The following is a 17,994-nucleotide window of genomic DNA, read 5'->3' as shown; positions in this document are numbered from 1 at the left end:
ATTATCCATCACCGGACATTATTTACAAAGTATATAAAAAAAGTAAACGATATTAAAATACAGAGTTAATACAATTAAGGTTGACAGACGTATCAGTCTAGAGTGATTATTTCGATCGGATTATTTGAATGTAATTGGAGCCAGTGATGAATATTTTGCCCTGCTTTTACCATGTCTCGAACGACTTCAGCTGTGGGTATAGGAATATTTTTATCTTTCATCTTTTGTAATTCGATGTACGCTTTAAGAGTGACTCGAGCATCTCTCTCAGGGGAATGTCCAATGGTTACATGTTTATCATCATCTCTACGTAATTTTTGATGATTAAAAAATAAGAACTTATCCAATGAAACTAGTCCTATTGGTTGTAACCCAGGCCAAAGGTCTTGTAAATCAACGTGTTGGATGAATGAAGCTTTTAATTTTGATGGTGTCAATTCAAGTTTATTTAGATCATCCTTTCCTTGGGTTAATAATCGTCTTCCGATGGCCAATTCTCGTACTTGCATACATATCTCGTCAAGACTTAACCCTGTAGCTAGGTCATTAATTTGTAATCCGGTAATTCGAGTATTAGGGTTTGATATTGTAGTGTTTTTAACCTGAGCATAATATACCGTTTGTATTCGAATTTCATTTCCAAACCATCCTGATAAATGAACACTTCCTACACCATTATTTCCGTCACCTTCGATGTCGAGAGATAATGTTTCTTTTTTATTATTTCTTGGACCAATTGGAACATATTTTTCTAAATGTTCAGGTATTGGATTATTAAGATTTTTCCAAAATGGTTTACCTCCATATGCTTCCCTTAATTTTCTGCGTTTAACTCGCCGTTGTTCTCGTGCATAGGAATATTTGGATGGGCTAGTTTTTATCACGGTATTAATATTCACTTGTTGGTCAGTTTTAAAAGGTAAATCAGGACAATTTTTCCTCAAGTGACCAGGTTCACTACAGTATGAGCAGTATTCACAATTAATCTTAGTGTGATTAAAGCGGAAGCATAAGGAGCAATGTCTTTCTGGCAAGTCAATAAGGTTGATTTTTGTAGAGTTTCTACTATTTTGATAATTCAGTTTTCTGGTATAAGACAATAGGTTTTGGTGAGCGGTTTGTAATTTATCCGAGTGAGTCGCTGTAACTGTTAATTTTGTAAATTTGTTCATTTCTTTTGGGGTACCACATATATCATAATCAGGTGATACTAACTCCGGTCTCCAAACATGGCCATAGTAATTAGTGTATTTAGTGGCGAAGATCGACAAAATCAGATAACATTTTCTGAATACTGTACTCGGTGAAATTGGCTTGATTTGATTTGTGTACTCATTATGATTTTTCTTTCGTTGTTTTGAAGAAATGAAGAAACCTGGACCGGTATTTTTTAGTTGTAAATTTTCCATCTTCTTTTGGAAAGCGATTAGCTTTGGATCTGGAGGAGCATTTGTTGCATTCCAATCGTCTTCTTCCATCCTAATTGTAAAATAAAGAAAAGAAAGAAGAAAACTTCAATTATTCATCTACCCCAAATCACCGGAGTTTTGAATAATAAGTAATAAATTACCCATCACCGGGTTGATTGAAATTTATCATAAATTTGAATTTCAATACCCAATCACCGGGTTAATTAAAATTTTATCAATAGGATTTCAAAAACCCAATCACCGGGTGAAAAGAACATTTTTATTTAGTTAATTGTACATCCATCACCAAGTAAATTATCATTATCATTAGTAATTTTATCTCCATCACTCGAGAATTTCGAAAACTTGCCCCAGCACCGGAGCATTGATTTTATTTGTATTAATAACACTGATGTAAAGGTATAATAATGTCCTTATTTTCCTTATTTTCTCTATTTACTATCACAGAGTTGATTGATCTTTTTGGATAAGGGATTAATCTACAACCAATAACACAACACAAGAAGCTGATGGTAATACTAATAAGTATCCAAATCCACATTGGTACATTCATTTTCCAATTGATTTTAAGATGATTGATACTTGTTTCAATTTTCTCTTGAGCTTCATCGATTAATGAAATCAAGTGGTTCAATTTGTAATTCTTTAGCCGATGGTTGAGTTAATCGTAAATTGATTGCATGTGTATGTTCTGATACCGGTGAACCTTGACTATGAATTTGGAACTTTTGAACTGTATATTCTAGGTCATCGATAGTAAAATTAGTATATTTTGATAATCTTATCACATTATTTGGACAAATATATTTAATATTACTATATAAAGTAATTGTGTCCTGCACAATGTATTAAATACTGCTCTCCCATTTGTTTAACTTGAATCGTTTCTGCGTATGTGGTAACATTAGGGCTATTGCTGAAACAAACTTCATTCTTCCAAAGCTCAATTTTCTTCAAGTTTTCTTTACAATTCGATACTTTCTTAAAAATAGGATTATGACCTTTCAAGTCCTTCTCGCTAATCTCACAGAATCGATAATCGGTGATGTTGACTAATACATATTCTGGACCTTTATATGTAACTTTACAAGTGTGTGTATTATTATTATATAATGTAAATGCATCTGCTTGAAATATTTGGTTAGTGGTATCTCGTAAAATGTTGTAAAATTTACCATTAATGTTGGAAATCTTTCGTTATTGTATACATTTACATTAACATTTTCAATTTCATCTAATGAACATTCTGGTGCAGGGTAAAATAATTTTGAAGTATTTAAAGAAACTTATCAATCCTTGGTTTAGCTTTCTAATTGTTTCATTAAAATGTTTTGATTGATTAAGCTGGTTATTTGCTTGCGTTACTGTATCGGCGGCTTGAAATGTTATTAACGGTAAATATTGAGGCAGTTGATTCACATCGAAAGAAATTAGAAACAGTTGTTGGCTTACATTATGTAATTGTTCAAACTGCTTTTTTATCAGCTTCTTATATTCTTGGTTAGACTCTGCGATGGATGTTAGTACTGGTTGTATTTCTATTTCGGGATTGAAAATGTGTTTATATAAATAGTTAACGCCACTAATTACTATTCCACCAACTATTGTGGTGGCTACAGTTCCAGTGATTATTTCTCGTCTTATTTTTATAATATTTTCTTCTGGTTTGGTTGTTACATTCGGTATATTACGAATAGGATTTATGTAATTTTCATCAATAAATGATGAACAATGTTCTTCAAATTTGTCCAGAATTTTCCTTACATATTTACACATGGCTGGATTATACTCACATGTAATGGATTCATTTCTTTCCTTGTCTGTTTTTAGAACAATTGGGATTTCTTTACATGGGTTTGAAAATGCTAGTATGACAGAGACTTGTTGAGCTGATTTTCTTGGGTGATATTCAGTTTTTCTCCATAGAATAGGTTCACCAGAGATAAAAGGAGAGATCTCTAACATCTCAATTCGTGTAAGTATGCTTAAGATTGTTACTAAATTAATTAAATTTCTATGAAAGTACGGCTTGAGTTGATTACTATGGGCTCGTCTTATTTTTTCTTTTTTATCAGTTCGTAATATTTTATAAGTGGTTTCTCCTTGTTTTTCTATCACTTTATATGGTCCTTTAAATTTTTGCTTCAGTTTCTTTGGTCCCTGAAATTGCTTGTACATTACTTCATCTCCTACTTGATAGGTTCGTAATTTCTTCCGATCATGTTGAATTTTTTGATTTTCTTTTGAGTTCAATGAGTAAAGTTTTGCTTGATCATAAATCTCAGGCCATTTTTTGATTGTTGATTTTAAATTAGATGGTAATTGTTTAAATGTCTGGTTGTTAATTATAATATCAATGGGTAAGGTTGGTTGACGACCATATAGTAAATAAAAAGGAGAGGCTTTCGTGGATTGATTTACACTCGAGTTATAAGCGAATCCCAGCACCGGGATTAACTCGCTCCACTTTTGAGTGTTTTCTTTTTTACAATAATGAGTTAACATTGAACACAATGTTTGATTTACTTTTTCTGTTAATCCATTTGTTGCTGGATGATAGGCAGTTGAAAATGACCATTTACTTTGGAAGAATAATCTAATTTGTTCAACCACTGAAGATATAAAATTTCTACCTTGATCTGAGACAATTGTTCTAGGGCAACCATGTCTGAGGAAGACCGAGTTAATTAGGAAAGTCGCTGTTGATTCAGCGGTCATATCTTTGATTGCTGCAACCTCTACCCATCTTGTAAAGTAATCGGTACACACTATAATATAATTGTTTTTCTTAGATGTTGGGAAGGACCGATTAAATCGATTCCAATTTTCTCGAATGCATTATTAACAATTATTGATTTTAACGGAGCTTCTAAGGTTCCACTTCCTCTTTTATCTAATTGACAAATTAGACAGCTTCGAACGTAATTGGTTACATCTCTACTCATCTGGGGCCACCAATAATGTTGTTTAATTTTATTGTAAGTAGAAAAGATCCCTGGGTGACCGGACAAGACCGAATCATGATATTCTTGCAAAATTTGCTTAATTAATCTTTTAGGAATAACTATATTCCAACTCTCTCCATAATGGTTAATTGTTAATCGGTATAGTAAATTCTCTCGGATTCTGTATTTAGAAATTAATTTCCTTTCTTTGGGATCTAAATGAGAAAAGTTTTCTAATTGTTCAATTATTTTAATGATTCGTTGATCTCTTCGTTGTTCATCAACTAGATCTATTTTATCTTCAATAATTTGGTTAACTAGTAATGTGAACAACTCTTCACATTCATCCTTTTGATTATCATAAACAATATCATCCACAGGATATCGTGATAAACAATCGGCATCAGCATGAATTTTCCCTGATTTATATTTAACTGAAAATCAAATGATTGAGCGCCATTGCATATCGCTGTAAGCGAGCGAGGATCTTTTGAATGAATGTGGCATAAGGCACAATGATCAGTTTACTTCAAATTTAATTCTCTAAATAGACTTGAATTTTGTACTGCCCAAACGATGGCCAAGCATTCCTTATCAGATACTGGATAATGTAACTCTGCTCCTCTTAATATTCGGGAGGCGAATCCAACAGGGTGATAACCATTATCATCCTTTGTAAGAGAATTGCTCGAGACCATAACCTGAGGCGTCCACTGCAATTGAGTTTCTTTTGCTGGATCATAATGAGCAAGAACTGGTGGTGTTGTTAATTTAAATTTCAACTCATTAAAAGCGTTTTCTTGTTCTGGCCCCCAATCAAAAGTAAAATCTTGTTAAGTTAGTGAGAGGTCGGCGATGTTAGCGAAGTCTTTATGAATCTTCGATAATAAGAGCATAAAGCAACAAAAGATTTTATATCTCTAACTGTCCTAGAGTAGGAAATTGTTGAACTTTTTATTTTTCTGGGTCAACTTGTTGACCATTCTCACTAATCACGTGTCCTAAGAATAGAATTTTCTTTTTCAAAAATGAACATTTATTAGGTTTTAAAGTTAACCCTGCATTCTGGAGTCTCGTAAATATTAATTCTAATTTACTTAAATGTTCTTCTTCATTTTCTGAATAAATTAATAAATCATCAATAAAAACTAAACAAGTATTATAAATTAATCCACTCAAAACAATAGTCATCATCCTCATAAATGATGAAGGTCCATTTGCTAATCCAAATGGTAATCTAGTGTATTCGTACAACCCACTTGGAGTGACAAATGCTGTCTTAGGCTGATCCTTTGGATCCATTGCCATTTGATGATAACCTGATCTTAAGTCTAATAATGAATAAAATTTCATTCCTCTTAAACTATCAAGATAATCTTGAATATTTGGTAATGGAAATTTATCTTTAACAGTTATCTCATTTAATTTTCTATAGTCTACACACAATCGCATTTCTGTGGTTCCCTTTTTTGATACTAATACAATTGGTGATTACCAAGGTGAGCAGGATGGGATAACAATTCCATCATCTATTAATTCATTAATTGAAGCTTCTGCTACTTTTCTTTTTAAATCTGACATTCGATAAGGTTTTTGAGATATTGAGGATGATTTCCAGTATCAATTGAGTGAGCATAAACATTAGAGAATCCTAACTCTTTGGATGTGGCAGCAAAGACACTTCGATATTTAATTATTAATTTATTTAATTTATCTCGAGTTGTTGGTTGGATTTCACTGTTCACTTCAAGTTTTAAGTCATTGATTATATTATTAATATGAATTTCTTCATCAACGAAATTTTCTTCCCCATCACCGGAGACTGAAAATAATGAAGATAAACTAATTGTTGATGAATAGTCACTTCTTGTGATTAATTGTGTATTTGATGATGATTGTATTTGATTCGAATCATAATTAGATGAGACGATTGATGATGCTGTTAATTGCTTTGTGTTTGATTTAAAATTTAAATCTATGGTTTCAAATTTTCCTTTTGGGTTCAATGGAATGATTAATTCTTCGTTTACAATCAATGAAAATTTTCCTTTTCTAAAATATTTTGTCCGATGATGGCCTCAATTCCTGACGGCAAAGTATCAACAATAATCATAGGTGATTTAATTTCTATTTTGTTGGACCATCGGGAATCTCTAATTTAATATAAGTTTCACCAATTACTTTTAGTGGTTGATTTCAGTGGTTAGATGGATTGGACCTTTATAGTTGTGATAATCTAGTGACAACTTTTGAGCTAAGTGTTTAGAAAGTAATGAGACTTCAGCCCCAGTATCGACCAAACATTCTACTTTTCCTTAATTTTGCTTTCGTAAATATTAAGTGATTTTTCTTTGAATAAGTTTGAAATGATTGAACTGGAAATTTTTGTTTCATCATCATCACCATATTCAGTATAAACTGTTTTAACTACTTTAGTTCTTTTGTCACTTGATGGTGATCTTGATCTTGATCTTGGTCTTCCTCTACCTTGGGGGTGAGGAGAGTTTTGTCGTGGTCGTCCTCTAGGTCGGGGACTTAAAGATCGATTTTGGTGTGGTTGATTGAGGGTAATTTGATATTCGTCTGGTCGAGGTGGACGCATCGAACGAGGGGTGATCTACTTAAATTTCTGTTTAAAACCAAGGTTGTTTTCTATTATCTTGTGATTGATTTTTCTCCAATTATCATCTTTAGATGTTGATGGACCTTGAGTTGCCCATCCGATACTTTTTTGATCATCTCGAGGTCTGTCCACTCTTCGGGGACATTCATTTCTTTTATGTCCAGGCTCATTGCAACCATAACATATGATTGGTTGATTATTATCGCTTGTTTGATTACTTTGTCGATAGTTATTCATTCTATAATTATTTCGATAGTTACCACGATAAACATTTGTATTTCGATAATTTTCAGTTCGATAGTTATCATTTCGATAATTACTATTTCCATAATCATTTCGATTACGATAGTTGTCCCTCTCTCGCTTTTTCATATCTTGTTGGAAAGTTAAACAGTCTAATCTTTCGGTAATTTGTTGTAAATGTTGTGATAACGCCGTTATTGTATTTTTTAACTGTTCATTCTCTTCGGATTCAGTTAAATCATCATCTTTTGATAATGTTGATCGTTCAGCTAATGTTACTTTAGTAATAAAGTCAGAGGTAGAATCAGCTGTCAGTAAATCTAATCTAGTTCGAATGTTTGATTTTAAACCTCTGTCGATGAAGCTATTTACTAATTCTTCTTGCATATCTGGGTTGATTCTTCTACATAGATCTCGAACCTCGTAAGAGTAAGAAATAGCTGATTGATCTGAACGTTGTTTCTTATTATTTAACTCTTTAATTAAATTTTTTCGGTAACCTGAAGGAGCTAAATCTGAAACCAATTTGACTTTCAAATCTTCAAAAGTTCTAGGAATATTATCACCAGTTAAAGGTTTGATTCTACATCGGTACCACCTACTAGCGGTACCAGTTAAATAAGCAGGTAAAGCTTTTAGTTTGATCTCTTCATCCCAATCAAGAGCAACTGCAGCTGATTCAAAATGATCAAGCCAATCTAGTAAATCCTCATCCCCATCACCGGAGAAATTAGGAATATGTAATTGTTGATTTACTGTAGAATTTAATTTGTTCTTCTTCTCTCTACCAATCCCCAGCACCGGGGTTGTTAATAGAGGTTGATCATCCATAGTTAAGGTGAGAAGTGAGTTTCAATGTATAATTGATGTAATTTAAAGATAAACCAAATTAGTAATATAATTAATGGAGAGAGAAAACTTAATAGTTGTAATATTTTGATTGTAGAGTCTCTAAATTTAATTCCGAATATTAATTGTATTTCTTCTTGTTCCTCTATATTTAAATAATGATCATTATTGTTCATATCACCAAAAGATAATAATTAAACAAAAAAACAAACAAAATGTTTTACACATAATTAGAAGAGAGGAAAAACTTAATTAAAAGGAATATAATTAAATTCAAAGAGAGATAAGAAAGAGACTTGAAATTTAAAAGAAAGAGAGCTGAATTCAAAAGAGAGATAAGAAAGAGACTTGAAATTTAAAAGAAAGAGAGCTGAATTCAAAAGAGAGAGAAGAAAGAGACTTGAAATTTAAAGAAATAGAACTAAATTCAAAAGAGAGAGAAGAAAGAGACTTGAAATTAAAAGAAAGAGAACTAAATTCAAAAAGAGAGAAGAAAGAGAATTGAAATTAAAAGGAATAGAACTAAATTCAAAAGAGAGAGAAGAAAGAGACTTGAAATTTAAAAGAAAGAGAGCTAAATTCAAAAGAGAGAGAAGAAAGAGACTTGAAATTAAAAGAAAGAGAACTAAATTCAAAAGAGAGAGAAGAAAGAGACTTGAAATTAAAAGAAAGAGAACTAAATTCAAAAGAGAAGAAAGAGAATTGAAATTAAAAGGAATAGAACTAAATTCAAAAGAGAGAGAAGAAAGAGACTTGAAATTTAAAAGAAGAGAGCTAAATTCAAAAGAGAAGAGAAAGAGACTTGAAATTAAAAGAAAGAGAACTAAATTCAAAAGAGAGAGAAGAAAGAGACTTGAAATTTAAAAGAAAGAGAACTAAATTCAAAAGAGAGAGAAGAAAGAGACTTTTGATCAAAGGGAAAATTTCAATATTTTGATTCTGATTAGTTTTAATTATGGTTTCACTTCAATTTAGGTTAATTATACTTTGATTATCATTAATCGATTTTAACTAAATTCAATTTAATTGTTTGAATAATTAGACCTTGATTAATTGGTTTCAATTCAGTTCAATTGTTCAATAACTTTTCATTTAATTATGGTTGAGTGCTTTCAATTTGTTATCAAGTACGATTTAATTCAAAAAGTTCAATAACTTTACCTTTTATTATGGTTGAGTGTTTTCAATTGTTATCAAGTATAATTAAATTTAAAAGTTCAATACGGTTAACTTTAATTATAGTTGAGTGTTTTCAGTTGTTATTGAATGCAATTAAATTCAACAGTTCAATAATGTTACCTTTAATTATGGTTGAGTGCTTTCAATTGTTAATTTCAATTCAATTTTTGAAATTAATTGTGGTTTTAATTCAATGATTAAATTCTTTTCAGTAAATTGTGGACCGTAATTATTATTTTGATCAAATGATTTTATTCTTTCATTCAATTGTTGAAGTTAATTGTTGCTTTGATTCAATGATTATTCCTTTCATTCAATTGTTGAAAATAATTGATGTTCTGATTCAAGGATTATATTTCTTTCATTCAATTGTTGAAGTTGATTGTTGCTTTGATTCAATGATTTTATTCCTTTCATTCAATTGTTGAAAATAATTGCTGTTCTGATTCAAGGATTATATTTCTTTCATTCAATTGTTGAAGTTGATTGTTGCTTTGATTCAATGATTTTATTCCTTTCATTCAATTGTTGAAGTTTATTGTTGTTTTGATTCAATGATTTTAATTTTTTTCATTCAATTGTTGAAGTTAATTATTGTTTTGCTTCAATGATTTTATTTTGATTAATGTTGATTGATCGATTGTTGTAAAGTTCAATTCAATTTGAAAAGATAGATAATTAACTTTAGTTATGGTTGGTTAGTTCAATCATTGTACAGTTCACTTGTTATATCTGATTTTTGTTTGAGTAAATTTTAAATTACTGTTTCTCAAGGTTTATTTATAGATGAATTAATTGGATCTTACTGAGAAATGTATTTTATTTGGGTCTTATAACGTCAAAAAAAAAACGAGGTAACTGCTACTTGTATTGGATTCGTATTGGACTATTTTAATTCTAGGTCGTCGTTATTTTGCTTATATTTTGCTCGAAAAGGCTAATTCAATCAATAATTAACTGTGTTTGATCTTCAGACATATATGATAAGAGTGAGTAAAAAAAATAAAATTTTAACAGGAAATTCATTATTACACAAAATCGATTAAAACAGGATTGATTCTCGTCAATTGTAGTTGATAAAGTAAAGATGACAAATAATCTTAGCAGCTTTTAATTGGTCACAGATGACAAATACTTGAAGAAATTATCTCAACAATTTTGACTGGTCAAACCTGAGAAAGAATTAAATCAAACACAAAATTTGATCATTGATTTTTCTTGTTTCTAAAGGTGAAAATCTCTTATTTGTGTCTTTTATAATTGGTTTGATCTTGAACGACCTTATTTTGTAAAGTTCAGAGAGAAAATAAAGAAAATGCAGTTCAAAAGTGGAAGAAACAAACTGGAATACACTTTCCTAATGAATATCGTAATTTGGTCACTTGAGTCTTGCTTAAACAATTACTCTCATCTTACAAAAAGTGAAAATATTAGGTGGTTTGATTTCTCTTGTACTTATTAAAATGGAAGTGAAATGTATTTTAAAGGTAAAACCAGATTAAGTTTAAAATATGAATATGAAATATGAAATGTATAAAAACAGCACTTATCTTTTCCTTTCAATTTGATCTCCTTTGATAATGGTTACCAGGTTGGGTTGAAGAAAAATGGATTTTCTTTTTGATTTTTTTTTGTCTGATTGATTTAATTTGATATTTTATTAAGTTTATTTAATTGACAATGTAAGCTATATATACTCAATCAACAAATATGGAACCAGAAAGGTGATGAGTAGAATTTCCACTCCTTGATCTATCCGCAAGGTTGTAAGGTTGGATTAACCAATTCCACTTTAAATGAATTTAAAGTACTTTTAATTTAACTAAATTTTGTTACAAGATCAGTTGTTTAACTGATTACAACACTTTATTCATTTAATCAGTTTGTCCTTTGATTACTCTATTCGAGTCACTTTGTATCTGTTACAGTTGTTGTTTCACTTAGGTTTTAACTAATATAATGTCACTTTTATATTAACACCACTGATTTTGTTACGTAGTAAATATTACTAATGTAAGATCATTTTTTTTAAATTTTTAATGAATCACACAACAAATAGATCTCGGTGGGACCTCCAATATGGAAAGAAAATAACTATTATAAAACTATTGCAATTAATTGCCACATAAACACTTTATTAATAAAAGTAGAGCGGCACTTGGGTAACTTTTCCCCGATTTTCCATACCTAAAATGGCCGAAAACTGGCCATTATATGGTTAGTGAGGGAGATTATCTTCTCCCTTATCTTCATCTTCTTCCTCAAATTTCATCCAATAAGGATAACCAGGTACCACGTGAGAGGTGGTACCTGGTTGAACAAAGAAACTGGTGGTGTAACCAGTTTGGTTACATAACAATCAATTCAAGCGCTAATTGATAAAATTAGAATGGGAGATAAAAAGTTTCACAAGATTGAATCTAAGATAAGTCTTGATGGGCAATTACTTTGCAAGTAATCTATTTGATGAAATTTCGTATCTATTAAAATGGATCCAAGTAAATAACCAATTAAGTAGAACTAAACAAGTGACTATCTCGAAGAATCATAAATAATAACAAGAAATTGTGTGATTTGATGTAAACATATTTGTAGTCAACAGATAACTTGTCTAATATTGAAAAGGTGTCATAATGATGCCATTTAATTACCTGTTGATTACAATCGTGAAAAAATGATTCTAGATGATTGTTTATTTGTTACACTATGATAATTTTGGTCAAATGTGATAAGATTAACAATAATCAAAAAGGAGTAACCAATTCATTAGATGACACCAACATCTAAAGAGCCTCACGTTGTGATCATAATAAAGACTCATTTTAATTAGAAATTAGTCAATTAGCATAACTTGTACTGGTAAAAAAGTATCATTTCTTTTCAAATCACTCGCTATTGTAACTTTTTGTACTTTAAAATGATTTTGTTTATGAATTTGTTTACTTTTATATTTCTCTCAAATTTTAACATACCCCGGATATCAACCGGTAAGTTTTGATAATAGTTGTGACGAATGCAATAAATGTGTGTATTGGGAATAGTTTTCATATGATTTCTGTATTTTTGGTTTATCTTAGATTCTATTTATGATCTCCCCTGGACAGTTGACAAAGGTAATTGGATAATAAAAGCAAAGTTAATCTCGGTAAGTGAATCTTCATTTTCTTGTCTAATAGTTGAATAGTTAAATAATTGAATATTCAATTTAGTCAAATGGTGGAGTTTACGATATTCGAGAGTACGTTCATTCAAGTGAAGTTGTTCGTGGTAAAATAACTATATCATCAGGAGATGATAAGGTGGATATTTTTTATTCCAGTGAATTGGAGCACGATAGATTAGTTATTCAAAGTAAGTACTGTTAAAATAATCGGTAAAGGTTTACAGCTAAACTCATTAGAGGTTAGGTCTAAATAGCGAAAAGAAGAGAGCAAATATCAAACAGTATTCACAGTATAAGAGCATTTGAATCTGTTGAATACTGACTCTAAGCCTTGTTCGGCCCTGAAATAACTGTATCTCGACCAAAGATAACTTTCTCTAACTTTTGAACCTTTACTAAATAGTCGAGTGGCTTTGTATCCTTATGATTTTTACGTTCCAACAGATCAAAAATGTAGTAAATTTACTTCCAAAAACAAATGGGATAATCATTTATTCAACATCGATTCGACAAATCCTCTTCTTAATCATCTACTGATGACGGGACCTTCGATTGTGTTCAGAATCAATGGAAAGAACTTTATCTGGGTAAATATTGGAATTCCTGATTTGACAAAATCCTTTTTACTTTATTTTCATTTTGATTGGTGTTTTACTTGTGTTGAAAATTGTTAATTGATAGAGACAAGATGAAGATACAAATATTAACGGATTTCCGGTCCATTCTGCAAACTAAACATTCAATAGAAATCTTGATATTATTTACTATTACAAAAGTAAGTAAATTATACAAGAAAATCTTGTTTTGTTTCTTGCATAACTACTTGTTACCTTTAGCTCATTACCAATTCTCTAAAAAGCTCATTTAGATTCTCCTGGAATATTAAAAGCCAATCGATTACAATTCGATGGTCTGGATTCATCTTTCGAACTTATAACTTCCAGTGAAATTGTTAACTTAGATATTTATTCAATTACTAAAACACAGGAAGAGCTTGATAAAGTTGTAACGGTATGAAGAATACAAAACATTTTCATTGGTTATTATGAGAATTTATCACCTTTAGGTTACACCAGGAATCGGTTGTCCCTTGAACCTCATAACATCAAAATCTTATGACTGGTTTCAGATACCAGAAATGGTGGGATCGAGCTATCATTTTATAGCAAAAACTACTGTTGATGGACCCAAAAAGTCAATGACATTGAGTCAGGTAAAATAAATTCTTTGACTGATAAAATTTCATTCGTTTAGATCTGAATGATTATTAATCTCTTTTTGAATCTAATCAAATCTTATCTTTTTAGATGTTTGTCAACAGTCAAGATCTTACTACAAGTTTGAAAACAATTGAACAAGGGATTGTGACCGAATCTCTTTACGATTATAACTTGGGAACTATTTATTCCCTAACAAAAGAGGGTCGTTGTTTGATCTCCGGCATTGGTCCAAATAGTCCAGGAATAAGTAAGTTTGGGTCTTTCACTCCATATGGTTTTCTTAATTATCGAGACCTAAATGGATACTCGTATCTTGGTAAAACTTTTATCGTATGTTTCATATCTTAAAGCAAAAATTTTCCTACTAAATACAAATTTCATCTCTTTTCCAATTAAATGCCAAAAGAGATCAGGGTATGAAGCTCATGTTTGGGAGAGAGTTGATTACTACTACGAATTCGAAGGCAAAAAATATGATAAATTTGTTACTAGTCATTATTTTGTGAAATCAGTAAGTAACTATTTTGATCGTTCATTTTGAGGTTAATGTTTCATCTGATTTCCTCGCTTCTTTTTAGTCTGGAGCCAAGTTATTCAAAGATTTTATTCTTGTAAGAGATACAGCAAGTAATTACAAAGATGTGAGCACCGTAAGTATCTAGAACCAAATACTAAGTACATTTATTATATAATATAACGGTTACTAATATACAATTTCAATACATTTAGGATTCTTATAAATTGATTGAAACCACCACAAAAGACTACTATCGGTTAGAGAATATGGAGTCAGGTCAAGATTATGAAGCTGAATTATCTCTGCGCTTCAGTGATTGTTACCAGGATTCTAATGAGAGAAAGACTTTGGCGATTTATTTTCGCTGTGAAAATGACGGAGATGTGGACTGCGTAAAGTATGCGGAAAACCGCTATGATTTATTCAAATTGAGTATAAAAAATAGATTGACTCAGAATCATATTTCTCCTGCAAGAATATCTAATATTAATCTCGTTTTTGAAGATCGAAATATCAAAGCATTAGTGACCTTTTTGAAAATTCCCAATATTGAAGGTGAGTTTAAACTGATACTAAGCACAGATAATGAAGTTTTTCATTTCTTTTTACAATCAGATAGTTTACAAAAAGAAACAATAAAATTATCTCAGAGCACAGTTTCAAGCTTGTATCAAGTTCCTGCAGATTCAGTTGACGATTGTCTTTACAAACAAGCTAGACTCGATTATGACCCAGAGTGAGTATTGTAATTATCCTAAACTATGCAAATTATTCAACTTTTCATTTATCATTGGATTCCCTATCCAAGAGCAATAGTATTTTGTTATCAAGACACAAGGTCAAGTATTTGCGGTCGAATTAAATCTAAGGAAACGATTGTCAAGGATGAAAATGGTACAATTTGTGATGTATTTTATCCAACGCCAAGTTATTCTCAATTCGAAAAGCAAGTTATTCTTGATAAGCTGGAAGATTTTATTCGTCATATCAAATTTCAAATTTATCTATCCGGTGAAGCTTACATATTTTACAGTTCCACAAAAGTTGTCGACATAACTAATGGGTTGCAACAAAATAGAAACTCTTTCGTATTGGTTGCATCGGAAAAGAAATTGATAGATACTGATGTTGATGTCATATTGGCTAAAGATATTTCGAATCTTGGTGATTGTTATCGTACTTGTGCTCATGATGATGTCAATCTTTGTGAGACTTTCGTTTATTGTCAATATAAAGATAAATCTTCTTGTTATACATCAAATATGATCTATGCTAATTTATCCAAACGAACGACAGAAGATGAATCTTGTAAAATCTACTCAAAGAACCGACTATTAGATTACATTAAGATATCTTCAAGAGAGTTTAAACAATCAACTAGCATCGATGTTCCGCTCGATGATTGTGCTTCAATGTGCAGTTCATCTGATGAGTGTTTCTCATTCCAACAATGTGGTGGTTCTTGTACTTTGAGTGGCTTTTATACTGATTCGATATCACAGGAAAGTTCTGATTGTAATGTTTATATTCGTAAGTATCATTCATATAATATTTTTGAAGAGAAAATGATTAGTTTCATTAATCAATGTCTTTGTAATTTCAGCGAAAGTCTCTCAACAATTTATATCAACTGGACGGAAAATTGTTGCTGAAGTTTTTCACACTGAAGTTAACCTAAATTTGGATCAATGTGCTGCTCTTTGTCACAGTTGGACAAATACTGGTGAATCTTGTGTATCATTTAACTATTGTCCTAAAAATGGTGAAATAAGCTCATGTAGCTTATCAAAATATTCGACCAACGATAAATCAGTTACTTTGATTAATTCAGGTGATTGTAAAAATTATCAGTACAAAAATCTAAAAGACAAAAATCATGTGTATCAAAAAGCTATGACTGGAAAGATAAACGGAGGAGCTGCATTCGTCTTGATCATTTTTTTCATTAGTATTGGACTTTTGTTTGGATTCATTTTCCCGGTGCTCATCTATGAAAAATTAAAGGGAACGATCACGCGACAGTTGAATTCAGAGTCTGCTACAGAGCAAGAAGTTAATATATTCAGATGGACAAACAGAAATTGATCAAACTGTATTGAAAAATAATCATTCTTATATTGTATTAATTTTTTCTAGATTCCAGTTTACTTTAAACTGCTAAAAAATAATTAAACAGTAAAAGAACAAGTATTGGACAATATTTTATGAAAAAATGAAAAAGCTGATTATAAAATTTTATATCGAAGAAAATGATTATCAATTCGATATTCTTTTCGAATGCGTTTGAAAAGTGTTCCGAAGCAACATTCTTATTACCATAAATTGTAGTAGTCTTGAATTAAAATGTCTATTTGGCTCAAGACCTTCAACTTTAATTATTAATACTTACCTATTTTTGGTTGAGACTGACTGATCCATAGTTAACTATGGATTAGTTGATGGGTTAATCATTAGCATCGCTGGCGGAAATTTCGGACAAAGGTGATGTTTCAATTTCTAATAGTTTATTTTAACTTTTCATTGGAAATTAAACTTTCGATTAATATCGTTTAAGTGATTAATCGACTAACTACAATTAAGAGACAGAACAACTGGAAATGATTAACTGATAACATTACAAGAATAATTCATTTTAATATTCTGTTGATTAAAACATTTCTATTATTATGAAATTGGATTATAAGAACGTTTCAACTTTTTTAGAGTCAATGGATTAACCCGATGGATAAGTTGATGGCCAATCCAAATCAAATAGAGACAACTCTGTGCTGAATAGAAATTTGGTTCAACTCAAATTGGTTGACTGTAATTTCAATGGGTAATGACAATGTTTTGACTATCAACAAAAAACTGTTTGAAATTAATTACCAATTCTCTTATCAATTTTTCAAAAACAATCGATATCATTGATCACAATTAAAAGCAATCTAAATGTTCAGTATTGTAACAAATTGTAACAAATTGAACCTAATAGATATCTAGAGAATTTATCAGATTGTCAAATGGATACACATTATAACAATGTAATCACAATAATTTTATCAATAATTTTTTAGATAATCGAGGTTGTCACGTAGGTGTTTACTTGGAACAAACTTGAGAACATAAAATGTTAGATTGAATGATGGTAAACAAAATAGAATGAATTCGTTTTAAGCCGATGTTATTTTTAGTACAATTTTTCGGTTTGGCTCACTTGTCTTGGTACTTCGAAGTTCGAACATACATATTTACAGGACTTCTGATCTAAGAATAGAAAGGTTACAAACAATTGAAATTTTAAATAATACAATAAAATAAATCAACTCAAGTCTCCAAAAATTGAGCTGATACTCAATCTATCACTAGTTTAGATGTTTAATCCAAGTATTAATACTAATCCAAAAAATTGGCTTTATTAGTTAAATTCAGTAGGTTGAAATTGAAAGGTTTACCTTTCTGTATTTTAAACTTAACGTTTAATGGTATGTAGATGGAGCACAATTAATTGGTTCATTATCAACTTGAATTATTAATAGAACCAATGAAGATTCATCAATGTTAACAATTGATTCAATTAAATCAAATCATTCTGGTAACTTCACAGGTAGTGTGACTTCGATAGTCAACGTTTTAAATTCTCATTTTGTTATACTAATTAGTCAGAAATCGCCGAATTAAGTCTCAAATTTTTCATTGCATGGTAAATTTATCACGATTCAAATTCTGAAATTTAGACTTGTAAAATATCATTTTGGTTTGGTTCAGATGCTATTACACCAGAGCAGCTAATAATTGAAGATAAGCTTATTATTAGTGACTCATTATGGATCAACCCAATTGATG

At 30.6% G+C, this 17,994-nt stretch overlaps 1 protein-coding gene across 1 annotated transcript; it reads left to right on the top strand.

Annotated features, from left to right (window-relative positions):
* Window positions 1-12,048: 12,048 nt before the first annotated feature.
* On the top strand, window positions 12,049-16,478 carry LOC128390316 (uncharacterized). The gene is made up of 14 exons (XM_053350018.1): window positions 12,049-12,256; window positions 12,347-12,414; window positions 12,479-12,620; window positions 12,877-13,019; window positions 13,114-13,207; window positions 13,292-13,443; window positions 13,499-13,645; window positions 13,740-13,982; window positions 14,059-14,163; window positions 14,231-14,302; window positions 14,382-14,724; window positions 14,785-14,905; window positions 14,978-15,699; window positions 15,773-16,478. The coding sequence occupies exons 7-14, from the start codon at window positions 13,571-13,573 to the stop codon at window positions 16,252-16,254; spliced, it is 2,163 nt and encodes a 720-aa protein (XP_053205993.1). The 5' UTR covers window positions 12,049-12,256; window positions 12,347-12,414; window positions 12,479-12,620; window positions 12,877-13,019; window positions 13,114-13,207; window positions 13,292-13,443; window positions 13,499-13,570; the 3' UTR covers window positions 16,255-16,478.
* Window positions 16,479-17,994: the final 1,516 nt, after the last annotated feature.

Source organism: Panonychus citri, unplaced genomic scaffold, assembly GCF_014898815.1.
Source record: "Panonychus citri isolate SS breed McGregor unplaced genomic scaffold, ASM1489881v1 Contig00118, whole genome shotgun sequence".
Classification (NCBI taxonomy): Eukaryota; Metazoa; Arthropoda; class Arachnida; order Trombidiformes; family Tetranychidae; genus Panonychus; species Panonychus citri.
Note: the sequence above shows the minus strand (reverse complement) of the source record. Positions and strands in the feature narration are given on the sequence as shown.